Raw genomic sequence first — 15519 nt, 5'->3', positions numbered from 1 at the left:
AGGCCATTAAGGGATTAGGTAAGGAGCTGCCATGAAAGAACATAAACCAGGCTGTGTGCATGCACACACACGCACGCGCGCGCGCGCACACACACACACACACGCACGCACACACACACGCACACACACGTGCGCATGGTGCCAGCCCTCCCCTCCGTGGCCCTGGGTGGAGCTTTATTTAGAGCGCTGACCCTTTGCAGGGATTCCTGTTCTCGGAGATCTAGGATAATGACAGCACTTCGCCTCCTGCCTTACCAAAAGATTTTTGCATGCACTCCATCGTGTGGTCCTTACAAATGCGCTGTGGGGTAGGTAGGGCAGTCTTTGTTGCCTGTTTTATAGATGAGAAAACAGATTCCGAGAGGTCTGTGGCCCGTCCAAGGTCACGCAGCTAGGAAATGGCAGAGTCGGAACCAAACACAAATGCTCAGGCTCCGAGGAGGATTTTCCGCCGTGCGGTGCCGCCTAACCCTCCTTTCTGCTCTCCTTCCCACTGCCTTCCCACCTCTCTCACTCCTTCCCTTTCCTTGTGTACGTTTTATGGAAAAATAATGTGCATACAGGAAAACGTAACGCAAACGAAAGTGTGTGGAGCCCAGTGCATTTTCACAAAGTAAGCATCCCCTTGAGACCAGCACCCAGATCGAGACGCAGAGGGCTTCCGGCGCCCCGTGCCCCTGCCGGCCGCAGCCCCCACGAGAGTAGCCCACACGCGAGATGACTTGAGCCTCTTGAAATTTGACATTTTTGTGTGAACAGACTACCGGGTGCGAAGGCTTTCGTGTCGCCTCCTGGCGTTTGGCTGTGTCTTAGAGATCCACCCGCGCGGCGGTGCGGAGAGGCGGCATGCCTGTTCCCCATGTCGTGGGGACGTCTGCGCCTCCTTTCAGCCGTGGGTGGACGTTCGGGGGTCATCACGAGTCAAGCTGGCTTCTGCAGCCAGCTACACGTTTCTGTTGGGCGCGCGCACGCGTGTGCGTGTGTATGTGTATACACGTGTGTGTGTGTGTGTGTGTATGGAATTACTGGGTTACAAGCGATGTGTATGTTCAGCTCAAGTAAGTATTTTGAACGGTTTTACAAATTGGTTGTACATAATACCTAAAATTTTAACGGCGAATCAGTTGAGAAGCAGCTTGTTAACATCTCGGTCCCTCTATTTACTCACTGTGGGTCCCTCCCCCCTTCCTCTGCCTGCCCCCCCTACCCTCGCCCCCCAGCATGCTGAAATCTAACACCGTCACTATTCCAGGAAAAGGCTGAGAGAAAAAAAGTATTTTCGGGGGCTGATTTATTTATTCCTATAGTGTGTGTATATGGTGTGTGTGTCGGGAGGTGGGGGACAAATAAGATAGATCTAATGACCCAATTTAAAAGTTTTGTCCCAATGATCAGACACGAGCACTCGTAAGCCTAAAACACATCCTAAAATCAACTAGATTCGAGTTTTTTCATTGTCCGATGTTTTGTAATATTTAGGATTCTGTTCTTTCTATTAGCATGAAATAACCCGTAAGTAAATGAGAGTTAAATCATCCATCCCACTTTCTCAGCACTGGGGAGAGAGTGTCTCGCGTTTCAAGTGCAGAGAAATCCTTGTTGTTCCCTCTCTCCCCAGGCGGACACTGAGTACCCCGCGTGTCGGGGAAAGAGGAGGTGAGACGCTTCCAGATCATACAGCTTATTATGTATTCGGGAAACCATTTACTCGTTCATTCAAAGATGTGGTATTAACGGTAATCGGGAGTCATTGGAGGTTTTTGATAAGTAGAGGTGTAACATACTGAAAACGGTATTTTGTGATCTGACAATGACGTATAGGATAGATAGCTGGAAGAGCTGGGTAACAGGGCAGTAAGACGGGAGACTATTGCAATAGTCCAGGCAAAAGCGATGAGCTCCCTTTACAGGGTCAGCTGTCAGGATGGGAAAAGGGGTTGAAAGAGAGAAGGAATGCAAGCGGTGATTCTCCGCCTTGGTTGCCCTCTACTGATGCCAGGGCCTCGCCCCAGAATACTTGGTTTGGGGAGCAGGAATTGGTATTGTTTTGAAAGCTCCCTAGGATATAGAATCATTGTAAGGAAGGAAAGCTTGTCCGGAGAGGTGAGTCTGTAGACATAAGGGGTCAGGGAGTAAAGAGATAAAAGTGATGCTGAGAGTTCATTCCTGGGTGGCTGAAAGAAAGGTGGAGGCAGGACCGACCCAGGTGGGACGTCCTCGTCCAGGAGGAGCGTGGCGAGGTCGTGTTGGGGGCCCCAGCGCAGATGGCGTCCAGTTCAGTCCACAGAGGTGGATGAGTCTCTGGGATGGGGAGAGGAAGAACTGTAGGGACTGCCCAGGGAAAAGTGGCAGAGAGGCTGGGAAGGAAGGGGCACTGGATGGTGTCCCTGACCTCTGGGGTACGGCCAAGGAGATGAGAACTAGGCAAGGCCGTTGCATCGGCCAGCCACGGGGTAGAGGTGAGGCCGAAGCCAGCACCCCGGACTGACCTCAGCTGCCGATTCAGGAGAACTAGAGATGCCCTGAGGGAGAGTGGACCTGCAGGGAGAGAGGACATGGAGGGAGGGGGGACAGACACACCCCTTCTACTGGGCAGACGGAGCCAACCGAGGGGACCAGTGAGAGGGCCGGCACATGTCCGAGCAGCAGGCATGTGACAAAAGCGACGTGCCGCTCCTGCAGTTACTGAGGGCGACTCGAGCCCGATGGTGAGTTCGAGAGAGAAAGGTCTTGACTCGACCTTCAAATGACGAGGACCTAACAAGTGACCCGGGTGAGCCCCATGTCCACTGGAGATTTCCAGAAGCTGTTGTTGAGCACTTGAAAAGGTCCCTGTGGGGTATTCACAGATCCCTCGCCAGCAGGAAGTGGATGGGGGTGACCCCAGAGTGCCTCACATCTGGGATGGTCTGACCCATCCCCCCGTCTCCCAGGGACAGCCTATGGCGCGGGCAGATCCCGGACCCCTGGGCCAGGTCAAGACAATGTGGCAGGAAGGCAGAGAGCGATCAGCTTGCTCTGCTGACCCCCACCAGCCCCCCACCCCACGTTCCCATTCTCCTTTCTGTGTGCTTCTCATTAGATAATTCAGTCCAAAAGCCGGAGCCCAGGTCACTCACTGTTTGGGGAAATGGTAAACAAAGATAAGAGCTGTAAGCACTGGAATTTATTTTTTTATCCACTCGGCCTAAAAGCAACTGGCATGTCAGAATCAGAGGGCTGCTTCCAGACCCTTCCCCGGCCTCCCGGGTCCTGCCTCCTCCTCAGCGCCCAGTGCTCCGAGCGGCGCCTTGCTGGTCACTGAATCCGAAATGTGTCTGTAAAGCCCAGAAATCTTTAGAGGCTGCCTGCCTGGATGTTTATAAAAATGTATCATCTCAGGGCCTGGGAGAAAATAACCATTTCCTCCGAGAGCCGGCTCTGCTCTCCGCTCCACAAGCAGCCCGTCTCTACCCAAATATTTACCCAAATATTTACCCAAACTCCCTGCCCGGGCAAGACAGGCCAAGGCAGGACCGAGGAGCTTCCGTCTCATCCTATTAGGAGGTGAGATGCTCCCCGGGGGAGTAACCGCCACACGATTTATTTACAAAGGTCTCCCTCATGCTTGGGAATCTATAATCGAACAGCTCTCTTTCCTATGGAGAAGAGAGCCAGCAGCCAGCTCCAGGAACCCATAGAAATCCTTTTGTTGGCCTGGATTGCTGTTGTATTGAATATTGTTGGAAATAAACGAGCCATTGTCTGGGCTGAGAATTTTCTAGTTAGATAGAGATCTCCACTGTGATGCGATTTATTGTAGCGGAGGGGGGGGGGGGTTGGGGTTTGGGTTATTTTTATTTTTATTTTTTTCCAAGCTCATTTTAAATTCCCTATCGCCTGCTCAGTCCCTTTTCACATCTCGGGACAGAAGTGGGGAAGGGCAAGCTAAAAAAAAAAAAAAAAAACGAAGAAAAAAAAGAAAAAAGAAATGAAAAAAACCTCTCCTTTGCCCAAGAACGATGTTCAGAGACTCCGTGGTGTCGGGTACCAGATTTTAAGGAAGGCCGGAAGCGAGGGACACCTGTTGGCCAGCTTAGGGGAAAGGAGAGTCGACTGATGCTCTCAGTGGGCAGGTGGCTGTGAGATCAGTCACAAGACCGAGAAAATAGGAACGAGGAGACTCAGAAGTTACATGCGCCCAACCCTCCCACGTACGGACTAGGACCGGTAAAAAAATAATAATAATTCTATTAAACCGGCCAAGCTCGAACACACACCCAACTCTAGTTAAGATGATGTTTTTGAAGTCGAAAGGAAAAAAAAAAGTCTAAAGAACAAGACACCGCTTTTTCTCCTTTGTAATTAACTCCTGAGGTGGTGCATGTCGCAGGCGGCAGGAGATGTGGGACCCATCAGATCTAGGGAAGGACGGCGGGCAGAGCCGCTAGCCTCGCCCAGGCCCCCTGAGCTCATCTGTAACGTGAGGAGAAATCTCCGCCCCCCGAGAGGGCTTGTCGTGAGGATTCCTCGCAAGGGGCCACGTGGGTGCTTGCTGAAGAAGCTCTGTTTGGTGATCTTGCTTTGGGACATGAGATGAGGAGCATAAGTGTCAGATTTGTTTCTAAAAATGCTGTTTAGAGCCCCCGTGAGTCCACGGTAGCTGCAAGCATGAGAAACAGTCCGTGCCGATGAGAATCAAGAATTCAGCTGGGGCTGCCTTGATGGACATGCCAGTGAGAAGTCCCCACCCTGTCACCAGAGGAGGGTAGAGGATTCTAAAAGATAAACCACACGGCTTAGTTGTGGCCGGTCCTTGGAGACCTGCCCTAACTCTGTCCTGCTCCTGGGGCAGAAGTAAGGTCCAGGACGCCTGGCTCTCACGTGGCCACCTCGGCCCAGACATGGCCTTTCCTGGACCCAGGGTCTGGGCGACCAGCGACAGGGCTCACTGCGTTACTGGGCGCACCTCAGTCAAGGGCTGTCTGCTCACAGGCCTGAGCCCGGTTCTGCAGGCGAGGAGGGAGGGAGTGGCGATGTCCTTGTACCCCCATGAGGCCTGGCGCTTGGGCTGCTGCCTGCAGGGAGGCCAGGGGCCTGGGAGTCCCTCGGTGAGCAGCCACCGAAGGGGACTGAGTCTCGAGGCAGCAGCTGGGCCAGAAAGCTCAGCCCGGAGCTCCCAGCCTCCTGCCTGCGAGGAAGCGGCTTCTGTCTCAGGCGGTCGGAGTGAGCCGGCCAGCCCTTTCTAACACGGCGCAGACCTTTCCTGACTGAGCTTCCCTTCTTCCTTTCCCTTTCACCGGAAATGAATTCTACCCCCACGACGTTGTTTTCTTTGTTAGCTTTCTCTAAATGGCAAAGAAAACCACGCGGCACCGAGATAGCATAGCTACCTTTTCGGTTTCGTTTCTCCTCGACGGCCCTCCGCCACCACGAACCACGCCCACCACATTTCACGGACTTGATCAGTGCCCGGCACGGGAGGCCCGTCTGCCTCTGTGCCTGGAGAACGGCCATCTGTCCCCCAAAATGCAGCTCGGAGCGGCACCCCTCCCGATAAGCCAGCCTGACGCAACCGTTTTAAATTCTTCAATGTATCTCAGAGCCTTGCATAGGCTGTTCCACACGCTGTTGCTTAAATTTCTATTTAATGCTTCAGCTTTTTATGAAGGAAAACTCTAACCTTCACACATTGGAAGGATCACAGCGTGAACCCCTGTGTACCCATCACCCAACTTCAACAAGTGTCAGCTTCTGGCCACTGGAGTTTCATGTATTTCTCCACCCTTCCTCACTTCCATTAAACAAACAAACAAAAAATCCCAGACATCATGTCATTTGTAAATACTTCAGCATGTAGCTCTAACAGAAAAGGGCTCTTTTCTAAAACATGATTACCACACCATCATCACACTAAAAACGAAATGGACTGTAATTTCTTAAGCACGTCAAATATCCTCTCAGGGTTCAAGGTCCTGTGATTGGCTCATGATTTTTTTTTTGTTTTGTTTTTTCCAGATTGGTTTCTTTGAACCAGAGTCCAAACACGTCCACCCACTTTCCACTGGCTTATTCTCATTCATCATAAGACCTCACTTTAGACCCTGCTCTCTCCTGGCAGCTCCCCTGACCCCGGACGCTGGACGTGTGCCCCTTGTCTGTTCCCCCACAGCTCCTGGGCTCGCCACTCTCTAACCTTCACCACCGGTTGGCATCCTGAGATAGACTGTGAGCTCCAGGAAGGGTCGCTGGGTGATGTCATGGAGTGATGTTGCACTGATGTCCCTGTGCCTAGTGCCGCGCCTGGTCGACAGTGTGTACCAAATCTCTACGTGATGAATAAGTGAATGAATGAGCTCCCAAAGTAAATGAATGAACTGTATGTCCCATTCCTAAGCCCATTCTGTCATACATTCCGCATTCTGTGGAATGGTTTGCGTGGAAGTCTGTTTCTCCGTGGAACAGAGACTTAACCGTTTTCGGAGCCCCAGGGCCTAGCCCATGATCTGACACACAGTGGGCGGGTGTAGAGAACCCGGGTTTTCTACTCCAAATTCTACTGGTGCGACTTGGGATTCACAGGCTTTCCTCGCTGGGTCTCGTTTTTCCCGTCTCTGTAACGAAGAATTTCGATTCATGAGTTCTAAGGTCCTTTTGGGTTTGCGATTCTGAGTAGGGGCCCGGCCTCCTGGGGAGTCCCCATTTGCCATACACTTGCTGCCCTCTGCTGGCAGAATTGGCTCAGGACCTCTCTGTCCTCGATTTTCCGGAAAGAGTTCTCCCCATCTGTAAGTAGGACAGGGCCTTGAATTGCGCTGCCTCGCCCAGGGTTATGTTAAGACGCGGAGGCCCGTGCCTCCCTCCACCTCACCCACTCATTCCTCCAGCAGAGGGGATCACTGGCGTAGGTCACAGAGAGAAAGAAGACTAACACGGTGGTGGTCACAACGCCCCAGCTTCACGTGAGAACCTCCGGGGGTGGGGAGCGGGGGCTGCTCTGAAAACAGATCTGATGCCCAGGCCCCCCTCAGATCAACAACCAATTCCCTGGGGGACAGGGCCCAGCGCTCATATATGTTAAAAGCCATCCTGCTGCATCTAATGTTCGGTCACATCGAGAAAGCCTGGACCAAGCTGATGTTTACATGCGTATCTTGAGCCAAAAGCTTAGAGCACAATAAACAGTTCACCCAAGAAAAGAATAAATGAAGACTTTGACTTGACGATACCAATTTCTCTCAGCCGATCTTGAGACGTTTTCTTTCACGCGCTGACAGCTTCCAAGCCTTACGGTTTTGTTTGCTGAATACCATCCCCCCCATTAGCGACACTGCTCCCCTCCTGGGGCATCTTTCTGCTTTCGAGCTATAGTTCTGTATTTCGGTGCACGGCACCACTGTTTCTTCCTATCATTCATTTTTTTCTTTTTTACATTTCTGCATGTGTTAAGACTCCTTGGGTTGCAGGTAACAGAATTCCGTGGTTCCTAACTTAGGCCCCACATGAGAAATTGATGGAAGGGGACCAAGAGGCCACCCACAGGGCTCCCTGCCGGAAGCAGATGGCGAGGGGGAACTGGACCTCTAGGCGACACCAGGAAATGGTCACTCTCGGTCCTTCGCCTCTGCTCCTCTCTGCGCATCAAATTCATTTCTTCTCTCTTTGTCCCAGTTAGTGTGTTCTGCCCATTTGCCCATAGGCGGAAAGTGGCCACCGGTAGATCATGACTCGCCCGTGTCCAGCTTCGGTCTGCTGGAGAAAAATCTCCTTTTTCTCAGCCCCAAATCCAAAGTCCCAGACTGGTCCCCTTGGGTGAGAGGCCCTTGGGCCAATCAGCTGCAGCATGCATGGCCAACTCTATAATTTGTTGGGCCCAATGCAGAATGAAAACATGGCGTCTCTTATTAACAAAGCAGGACAAGTGCCATGAACGGTCTACACAGAGGTTCTTAATTCTGAAGTCTCTCGACTTGTCACAGCACTTTTTCTTTTCTCTTTACTGTCATTCTAAGTAAAGAAATATCTAAATTTGACAGTATTCGCATGGATTTCTCCATTCATCTTTATATCATGCAATGCCACTTTAAAACGTCATATATCAGAGCATTTAACTCAGATGCAGAATCACTGAAACGACACACTTTGTATTTCGTGACTCGTGGGCCAGAAAAGACGAACACAAACCAACCTATTGAAAATAGGAAGGGGAAAGAGAGGGAGCGGTAGGCTCCCCCAAGGGGCACTCCCTCTGGTGTGGGGACACTGGCTAGGCTGGGGGGGGTCACCTTCACCGGTGCCCAGGGACCCTCCCACCAGCCCGTACATGTGGCCCAGCCTGGGACCGGGTCCAGGGAGCTGAGCTAGGCTTCCCCTTCCCATGGGCCTACCACCCCCAAACCCACAGCGGGCTGCGACTCGGCAAAGATCTTTACCCCTCTGTTGCCAAGACACACTCAGTGCGGCGGGTCCTCTAGTGACCCGTGTCCTTCCATGGTACAGTGACACCCCGGTGGATGTCATCCAGAGGACGTCGGGGTTCCCAGAGCAGGGCACGGCCCCTGCTATCTAATCGATATTTCCCAACTTTCCCTAACCTGACGGGCGGCAAACGGAGTCTCAGTGTTTTCATTTGTATGTGTTACTTATCCTGACAAGGCATATTTCTTCTGTGTTTTGCCCCTTCAGATTCTTAAGAGTTTTTTTCTAATGAGTTTCTCCTCTTGCTGAAGTAGTGTAGGTCTTTGGTGTTTGTTGCTATCGATCCTTCATAAATGTTGCAAACTTTTTTTTTTTTTTTGCTATTTCACTATTTGGCTTTTAACTTTACAATGTGCCGATTACCACCGGCGTGACCACCTCTCTGAGCCTCCGTTTCCTCGTCTAAGAGGAGAACAGCGGTCTGGCTGGTGTGCTGGGAGGATCAAACGAGGCGGTGTCTTCACAAGGGGCAGCCTGTCACGTCGTCGGCTGTCAGTAAACGCTAGTGGTGTTTTACATCCAAACTGCTCTATGACTCTCAAAGGCCCCCAGCTCCCAGGCCGGGCTGGCTTGCTCTCAGGAACACACGGCACCGTGAGATGAGTGCAACGGAATATTCTGCACGAGAGAATATGCGACGTGCTAATCAAATGCAACATGGGCAGTGACAACTGTTGTTGATATTGCGAGGTTTCCATTTAAGTATCTGCTAAAATTGGAGCAGGACTCTAAGGTTAATGGAAAAGACGGAAGGGTGTGTGACTCGGTCTAACTCGACGCTCTTCTTTTGTCACGACCCCTCCATCAGACGACCCCCGAGCTCTGCAGCCTTCAGGAAGGCCTGCCCTACCTGGACATGGTGATCGCAGAGACCTTGAGGATGTACCCGCCCGCTTTCAAGTAAGCCCGCAGCCCCGCACCTCGCCCCACGCCCCGGGACCCCTTTCGGCACCACGGTTTGGGGGCCTCGCCAGCCCTCAGTCTGTTACCACCCGCGTTATGACCAAGGCTGGCCTCGAGCTCCTGAGTCGTGGGTTTCTTTGCATCCCCTGGGGGCACCGTACTGCCTTCCGCACAGTGACAACAATAAACGTCTGGCCCATTTTCATGCAACCGAACTGCCTTCCGAAAGTGTCGCTGATCCTGTCCTAACATGACTTTCCACCCCCAACCCAAGCCGGTCTCTTTGGCCTCCTAGCCCTAGATGGCTTTGGCCATCCATTCCCCCTGTCCATTTATTCATTCATTCAGCAACTGTTCATTGAGCATCGGCTCTGTGCCAAGCACTAGGAAATCGGCCACATGTAAAACCCGTGTCCTTGGACCTGACAGTCCAGGGAGACCCCTGAGGTCTGGGATGCGCCTTCCTGCTCCCCAATAACCCACATCTGTCCCATCCTCAGAGCGGCAGCCTAAGACTCACCACACCAGGCGGCCCCACCCAGCCACAGCACACCTGTCCCTCCGTGCCCCGCCCCCCAGCCCTTTCCATGGTAACAGTACTTCATGTTACATCCTTGGACACATTTCAACCTCTCCACAACACTCTCCAAGGCCCATCCAGCCACACCAACCTGTAGGTGCCTTGAGAGCAAGAATCAGGTCTTCTGCTTGTTTTTTTTTTTTTTTTTTCAAACTCCCCCTAAATGAGGCATCTCATGAAGCATGCGTGGGGTCTTAACTCAGATTCCCAGGCCCTTAGAGGGTAAAACAGTGGCCAGATTTCAGGCTCTAGAAACGGAAACAACACAAAGCACTTAACTGCATCTCATAAATTCCATCGGCATGTCTATGAATTAATATGTCACTTAAACCGTACGGAGATACCTCCTGACATTTTAAAAGAGACAGCGTGGACTATTTGAAGCTATCTTAAAATTATATTCCAAACCGAAAAACGGCACTAGAAAGCGTGCTTGTAGCCACTGTCCAAATGTTCAGACCCAGAAGCAAATACAGAGGATTCCAGGGGTGTGCGTCCAACCGCCGGTTCTCAAGCGCACGTGGTTTCTGTCTCGCGGTCCGGGAGCCGCGTCATGCCAGCATGCACCTTCTTCTCCGAACGCCAGTGTTAAGACTGAATCTACGGGCCTTCCCTGATCTGGGGGAGCCGCAAACTGTACCCACTCTTCGTTTTTTAATGATTTATCCCCGGCTTCCTTCCAAGGGAACCGTGGGCAGCTGCTATCCACATTCGAGTGAAACTCAAAAGTGAGACATTCAGGGAGAACACAGAACAAAGGCTGTCGAAAGGAACGAAGCCTTTATGGGGCCCCGGAGATGGCCAGTAACCGGGGCCGGGCCCGCCTCGGTGCTGCGGCTTCTGGCACAAGTGAACCCAGCTGAGCTCAACAGCCGCGTTCGCCAGTGGGAGTGAAGTGTATAAACTCATCAAAGACACATCATTTCCTGGATCTAAACTCGATCACGAATGCATCACACGAGGCCTTGAATAGATGACGGACGTGCTGAGTGACAAAGCCATCAGGCTCTTTTCAGCGCCGAAACGCTGCGGCCAATTCTCTTACTGACTCTTTATCAACAGCACTGAGTCAAAGGGAGTCAGGGAAGGCGCTGCTCTCGGGGACCAGCATCCTGGCGATCTCACCTGAGGGCAGGGCAGAAACTAGAGGATCTGGAAGAACGTGTTAAAAGTCTCTCCTCCAATCACATGTAGTGCCAGTGCTCCGTTTAATGACAGAACGGGTCTAGACAGAAAGTTAAGGCAGCCCCGGCCCGGCCCTTAGTTTGCTGTGTGATCTTGAGCAAGTCCTGTCCTGCCCTTTGCCCTGCCCGGTACAACCGCCTGCGGGCTCTCCTTATCTCTGATCTGCATCAAAGCGGGGTGACCCGTGTGTCGCCGCAGGTTCACGCGGGAGGCGGCGCAGGACTGCGAAGTGCTGGGGCAGCGCATCCCCGCGGGCACCGCGGTCGAGGTGGCCGTGGGCGCCCTGCACCGCGACCCCGAGCACTGGCCCCGCCCCGAGGCCTTCGACCCGCAGAGGTAAGCACCGCCCCTTCAAATGGGGGGCCCTGAGGGCCGTGAGAGCGAGGGGATTGGAGGCCGCTGCAGGGAGACACGGATTCGGTAAAGACTTAAGACAGCCCCAAACAGTCAAAAGTCGGAGGGAGGTTGGCGAGGCATCATTTCTGAAAGAAATAATTGCACCATTCTTTAAAACTCCCTGAGGGAACCCAGAAATTTAGCATTTCAGCAGCACCATCTGCGAGAAGTAAGGCAATTCCAAATGCGTGTCCTCTTGTCTGTTCGAGCCAAGAAACAGGACACGGGAATCAAAGTAACAAAACGTCCTTTCCTTTTTTAAAAATTGGAACCTATTTCAAAACGAGAGGATCAACCAAATTCCTCCAGGAATTCCTGAGATCCCGCCATGCCGACGCGGCGATCCTGGATCTCCCTCCTGCACCTAACATGAATTAGGTCTGTTAATCTAAATTTCATTCCTAGGCTCCCGGACATAGAATGACTGAGCAGGCCATCAGAATGCATCCATAATCCCTGCCTTGTGCGACCTGGCCAGGGGAGGGTGGGCGCTTCCAACTTCCTGTAGAACTGCCAACCGGGTCACTGGGAACCCGTGGGCAGCGGGACCTAGATAAACGCGCCCTGCTGCGCAGTGGCTGCCGGAAACACCGCAAAGATCAAGCACTGTTAACAGTGCCTGCAGAGCTTACAGCGGCACCTTTGAAACAAAAAGTGCATTAATATTAGGCTGAAAAAAGGCGGGACAACGGCTCCTGGGCCCCAGAAAAGCCCAGAGGGAGTAAGCAGTGAGCTGGCTATGTCCCAATGTCACAAACACGCTGCTCCTGCTGCTGTTTGGTAGCAGATGGGCACCTCCTCCGCGGAAGGGCTCCCAGTGGTTCATTGCCACGGCCTCCAATCACCACTAGGACCAGAAAGGCAAGTGTGGGCGAGGGGGACAAACTGGCGGGGCCTGGCCTTCGGGAGGACTGGTGAGGAGGGCTAGTGCCCCAGAACTCTCCTTAGGAAGTGGGTGATGGCTGGCGTCACCCTCTGGCTGCTGGGGAAGTTGGAGTCAGGGGTCCAGGTAAGGGGTGTGGTTTCTTTAAGACTCTCATCCTTCTGGTGTGCAGTGGGCCCGGAGGCTCATTAACAACGCAATGAATTCGCAAGGGGAGGACAGGAGGGCCGCAAAGAATTTCTAGGGCATTCTTTTAATTCGGCAGAGCCTTCGCAGGAAGCTCGTGGATTAGCAGCCACCAGCTCCAGAGCCTGACGGACTGAGCCATGAGAAAACAGGATTCTGTTGACCTCGGCGGGGTTTAGGCCACTTAGTAGGAGCATGGCCTCGAATGTAGCGGACCCTCAGCCAGACCGAGTGGCTGAAGACGCCACAGGAGGCATGACGGGTGTCGTGGGCCCACCCTGACGGCGCTGCCCCACAGGTTCACGGCGGAGGCCCAGCGGCGCCGGCGGCCCTTCACCTACCTGCCGTTTGGAGCGGGGCCGCGGAGCTGCCTCGGCGTGCGGCTGGGGCTGCTGGAGGTCAAGCTGACGCTGCTGCACGTCTGCCGGAAGTTCCGGTTCGAAGTCTGCCCGGAGACTCAGGTGAGCCCCTGCGGGTGAGCCCCGCTGCGCTGGGTTCAGGGGCGCTCACCCAGGGATTATTATTATTGTTATTGTGTTGTTGTTGTTGTTGTTGTTGTTGTTGTTGTCGTCTGTACACAGGGCTGGGGCTCGTGATTCTGTAGGTCTTCCCTCTTTGGCAGAGAGAACCCAGTAATCCTGCAGAATAGGTTTTGTTATTCCCAATGTTCAGGCGAAGAGCTAAAATAAAGCTCAGAGAGGTTAAGTAACTTGCCTGAGGTCACATAGTTGGACTGCAGACTCCATGAGGACAAGGACCATATTCATCGGTGGACGCTCCAGCACCCAGCTTAATGCCGGGCTCACTCATTCATTCGACAAACGTGAATGAGCGAATGACTGACTAGCCAGAGTGAAGAAAGTAGAGTTCAACCCAGGTCTTGCTCCCTCCCAAGCCCAATCCCTCCCTCTTTCCTGTACATCCAGTAGCCTCTCTATACAACGTTAGTGGTTCCCAACACAATTGGAACATTGCTCTCCTCCCTGCCTCTTCGGAACCCCTCCCCGGGGGCAGATTAGGACATGCTTAGAGATGGTAGCAACTTGCAGAAAGTGGCATTGCCCCTGACAAACGGGGAAACCGGTCCAGGAGGAATAATGAGTTTGTTTGGGGTACAAAAGATTGTGGTATTGGATGTGAAAATGTCCTCAAGGGTCTGACGGTCAAGGGTGGAGACAGGGAGGGACAAATTAGAAGCACAGAGCCCAAGCAAGACAGGTGAATGGGCAGAGAGAGAAAGCAGGCCCTGACTGCCCTAGGGATTCCGTGTGGCAGGACTTCCTGCTGGGGTTTGTCTCAATTACACTTGATCTTGATAAACAGTAGAGCAGCCAAACCAATGTCCCCAAACACAGCTTAACCCTGGCACTCCCCAGCTCAAAACCCAGCTGTGAGTCCCAAGCCTGTTGGGTCCAGGGAGAACTCATCTGAGCCCCCTTCACATAGTCCCTGCCCCAGCTTCCCACTCTGAGGGGTCCACCCACTTCTCCCTGGCTGCTCAGGCTGCTGCCCAGACTTGGAACGTCATCCCTCTCGCTTCCGGCTCCCAGTCCCTTCCTGTCCTCTGAGTCATTTGGTATTGCCTCAAATCCCAAAGTGGCCTCTGAAAAGTCCTGCTCACCAGGCTTTTCCCATTCATTGCCCTACCCCAGGCGTCGCTTCCAGGAAGCCCTCCCTGACTTCGCCAGCCCCACTGACCTCTCCTTTTTTTGAAGTCCTGTGGTGTTTCAAGTTTGTCTAATACAGTAGCTGCTAGCCATGTGTGGCTCTTTACACGTTAATGGAAGTTAAATAAAAAATTCAGCCCCTCATTTACACTAACCACATTTCAAGCACTCAGCAGCTAAATGCACTAGTGGCTACTGTACAGGATATTGCAGGTCTAAACTATCTGGTTTCTTGGTTGTAAAACTGATCTCCTGTCTAACTCTAACCCCTAAAGACATCTGAGGGCTAGAGATTTTTCTTTCCTCAAAAGGCTTCAATAATAGCTACCGAACTATCATTTTACACACAGCTTAAGGGGATATCCTGCTTCTTATGTATTTCTTCGGCTTTTCTTCCAAGTTCCCAGTCCACCATTGATTTGTCTTGTAAGTTGGACATAAGGAAAGCTTTCTGAATGGTAGTGAGGCCAGACCACAGCATGCACGAACAGGAAACAGTATGAGGTTGCTCTCCCCCAAAGCTCCTGGGAAAAAGAGGGGGCTGCTCAGTTACTGGCTGGGCACCAACCAGGGAGGGGAATGAGAAAAGATTGTGGCTTTGCTTTCCCCTTTCTGGTCATGTGACCTTAGACAACTCACTTGGCCTCTCTGAACCTTCATTGCTTCGTTTGCAAAGTGAGCTGCAAACACCTCTTTCTCAGGCTTCGTGGGGTTAAGTACCCTCCTCACCCGCAAGATTTTATTAACACTGCTAGGGCCCCAGTGCCTAGTCCCAGAGACAGCCCTGCTGGCTTCTCAAGGCCCCGCTGGGGAAGCTGCTTTGCTAACTCCTGGCCCAGCTAACCCTCAGCCGACTCCACAATCCTGCTTCAGGGCCGGTTCTGAGAAAGTTTTCCTGTAGATGTGTAACTGCGACAAATATTTTAATCTCCTCTATTTTAGGTGCCACTGCAGCTAGAATCCAAATCTGCCCTAGGTCCAAAAAATGGTGTCTACATCAAGATTGTCTCCCGCTGACACTGTTAAGAGGGTGCCCCCTAATTCAAAGAAGACTTTCATGTGGAAATTCAGATATTTGGGGAGACATCACCTTAGCCATTGAAAGGGTGCCCGGAATGCAAGTATAAAAGAGGTCATTTACATAACATGTCCTAAATGCTTAATAAATGTTTGTTGCACTTAGTTTCGACTTTGCCAATGGTGTTTGAACGAACCACTGATCCACCTTTCTCAACAAGGGATTGCTGATAAATAAGCAAAAA

At 52.3% G+C, this 15519-nt stretch overlaps 1 protein-coding gene across 3 annotated transcripts in view; it reads left to right on the top strand.

The window, feature by feature from the left end:
- TBXAS1 (thromboxane A synthase 1) overlaps positions 1-15439 on the top strand; it is a 124123-nt gene extending 108684 nt beyond the window's left edge. For 2 of the 3 annotated variants that reach the window (XM_036230825.1, XM_016161867.2), the window contains exons 11-14: positions 9266-9357; positions 11324-11461; positions 12889-13051; positions 15200-15439. In XM_036230825.1, the coding sequence (XP_036086718.1) occupies positions 9266-9357; positions 11324-11461; positions 12889-13051; positions 15200-15274 (468 nt within the window). In that variant the 3' untranslated portion in view covers positions 15275-15439. Of the gene's footprint in view, positions 1-5997; positions 7203-9265; positions 9358-11323; positions 11462-12888; positions 13052-15199 lie in introns of those variants that run through there. The other variant, XM_016161870.2, reaches the window with a different exon arrangement.
- Positions 15440-15519: the final 80 nt, after the last annotated feature.

The sequence above is a fragment of the Rousettus aegyptiacus genome, unplaced genomic scaffold (genome assembly GCF_014176215.1).
Source record: "Rousettus aegyptiacus isolate mRouAeg1 unplaced genomic scaffold, mRouAeg1.p scaffold_m13_p_13, whole genome shotgun sequence".
Classification (NCBI taxonomy): Eukaryota; Metazoa; Chordata; class Mammalia; order Chiroptera; family Pteropodidae; genus Rousettus; species Rousettus aegyptiacus.
Note: the sequence above shows the minus strand (reverse complement) of the source record. Positions and strands in the feature narration are given on the sequence as shown.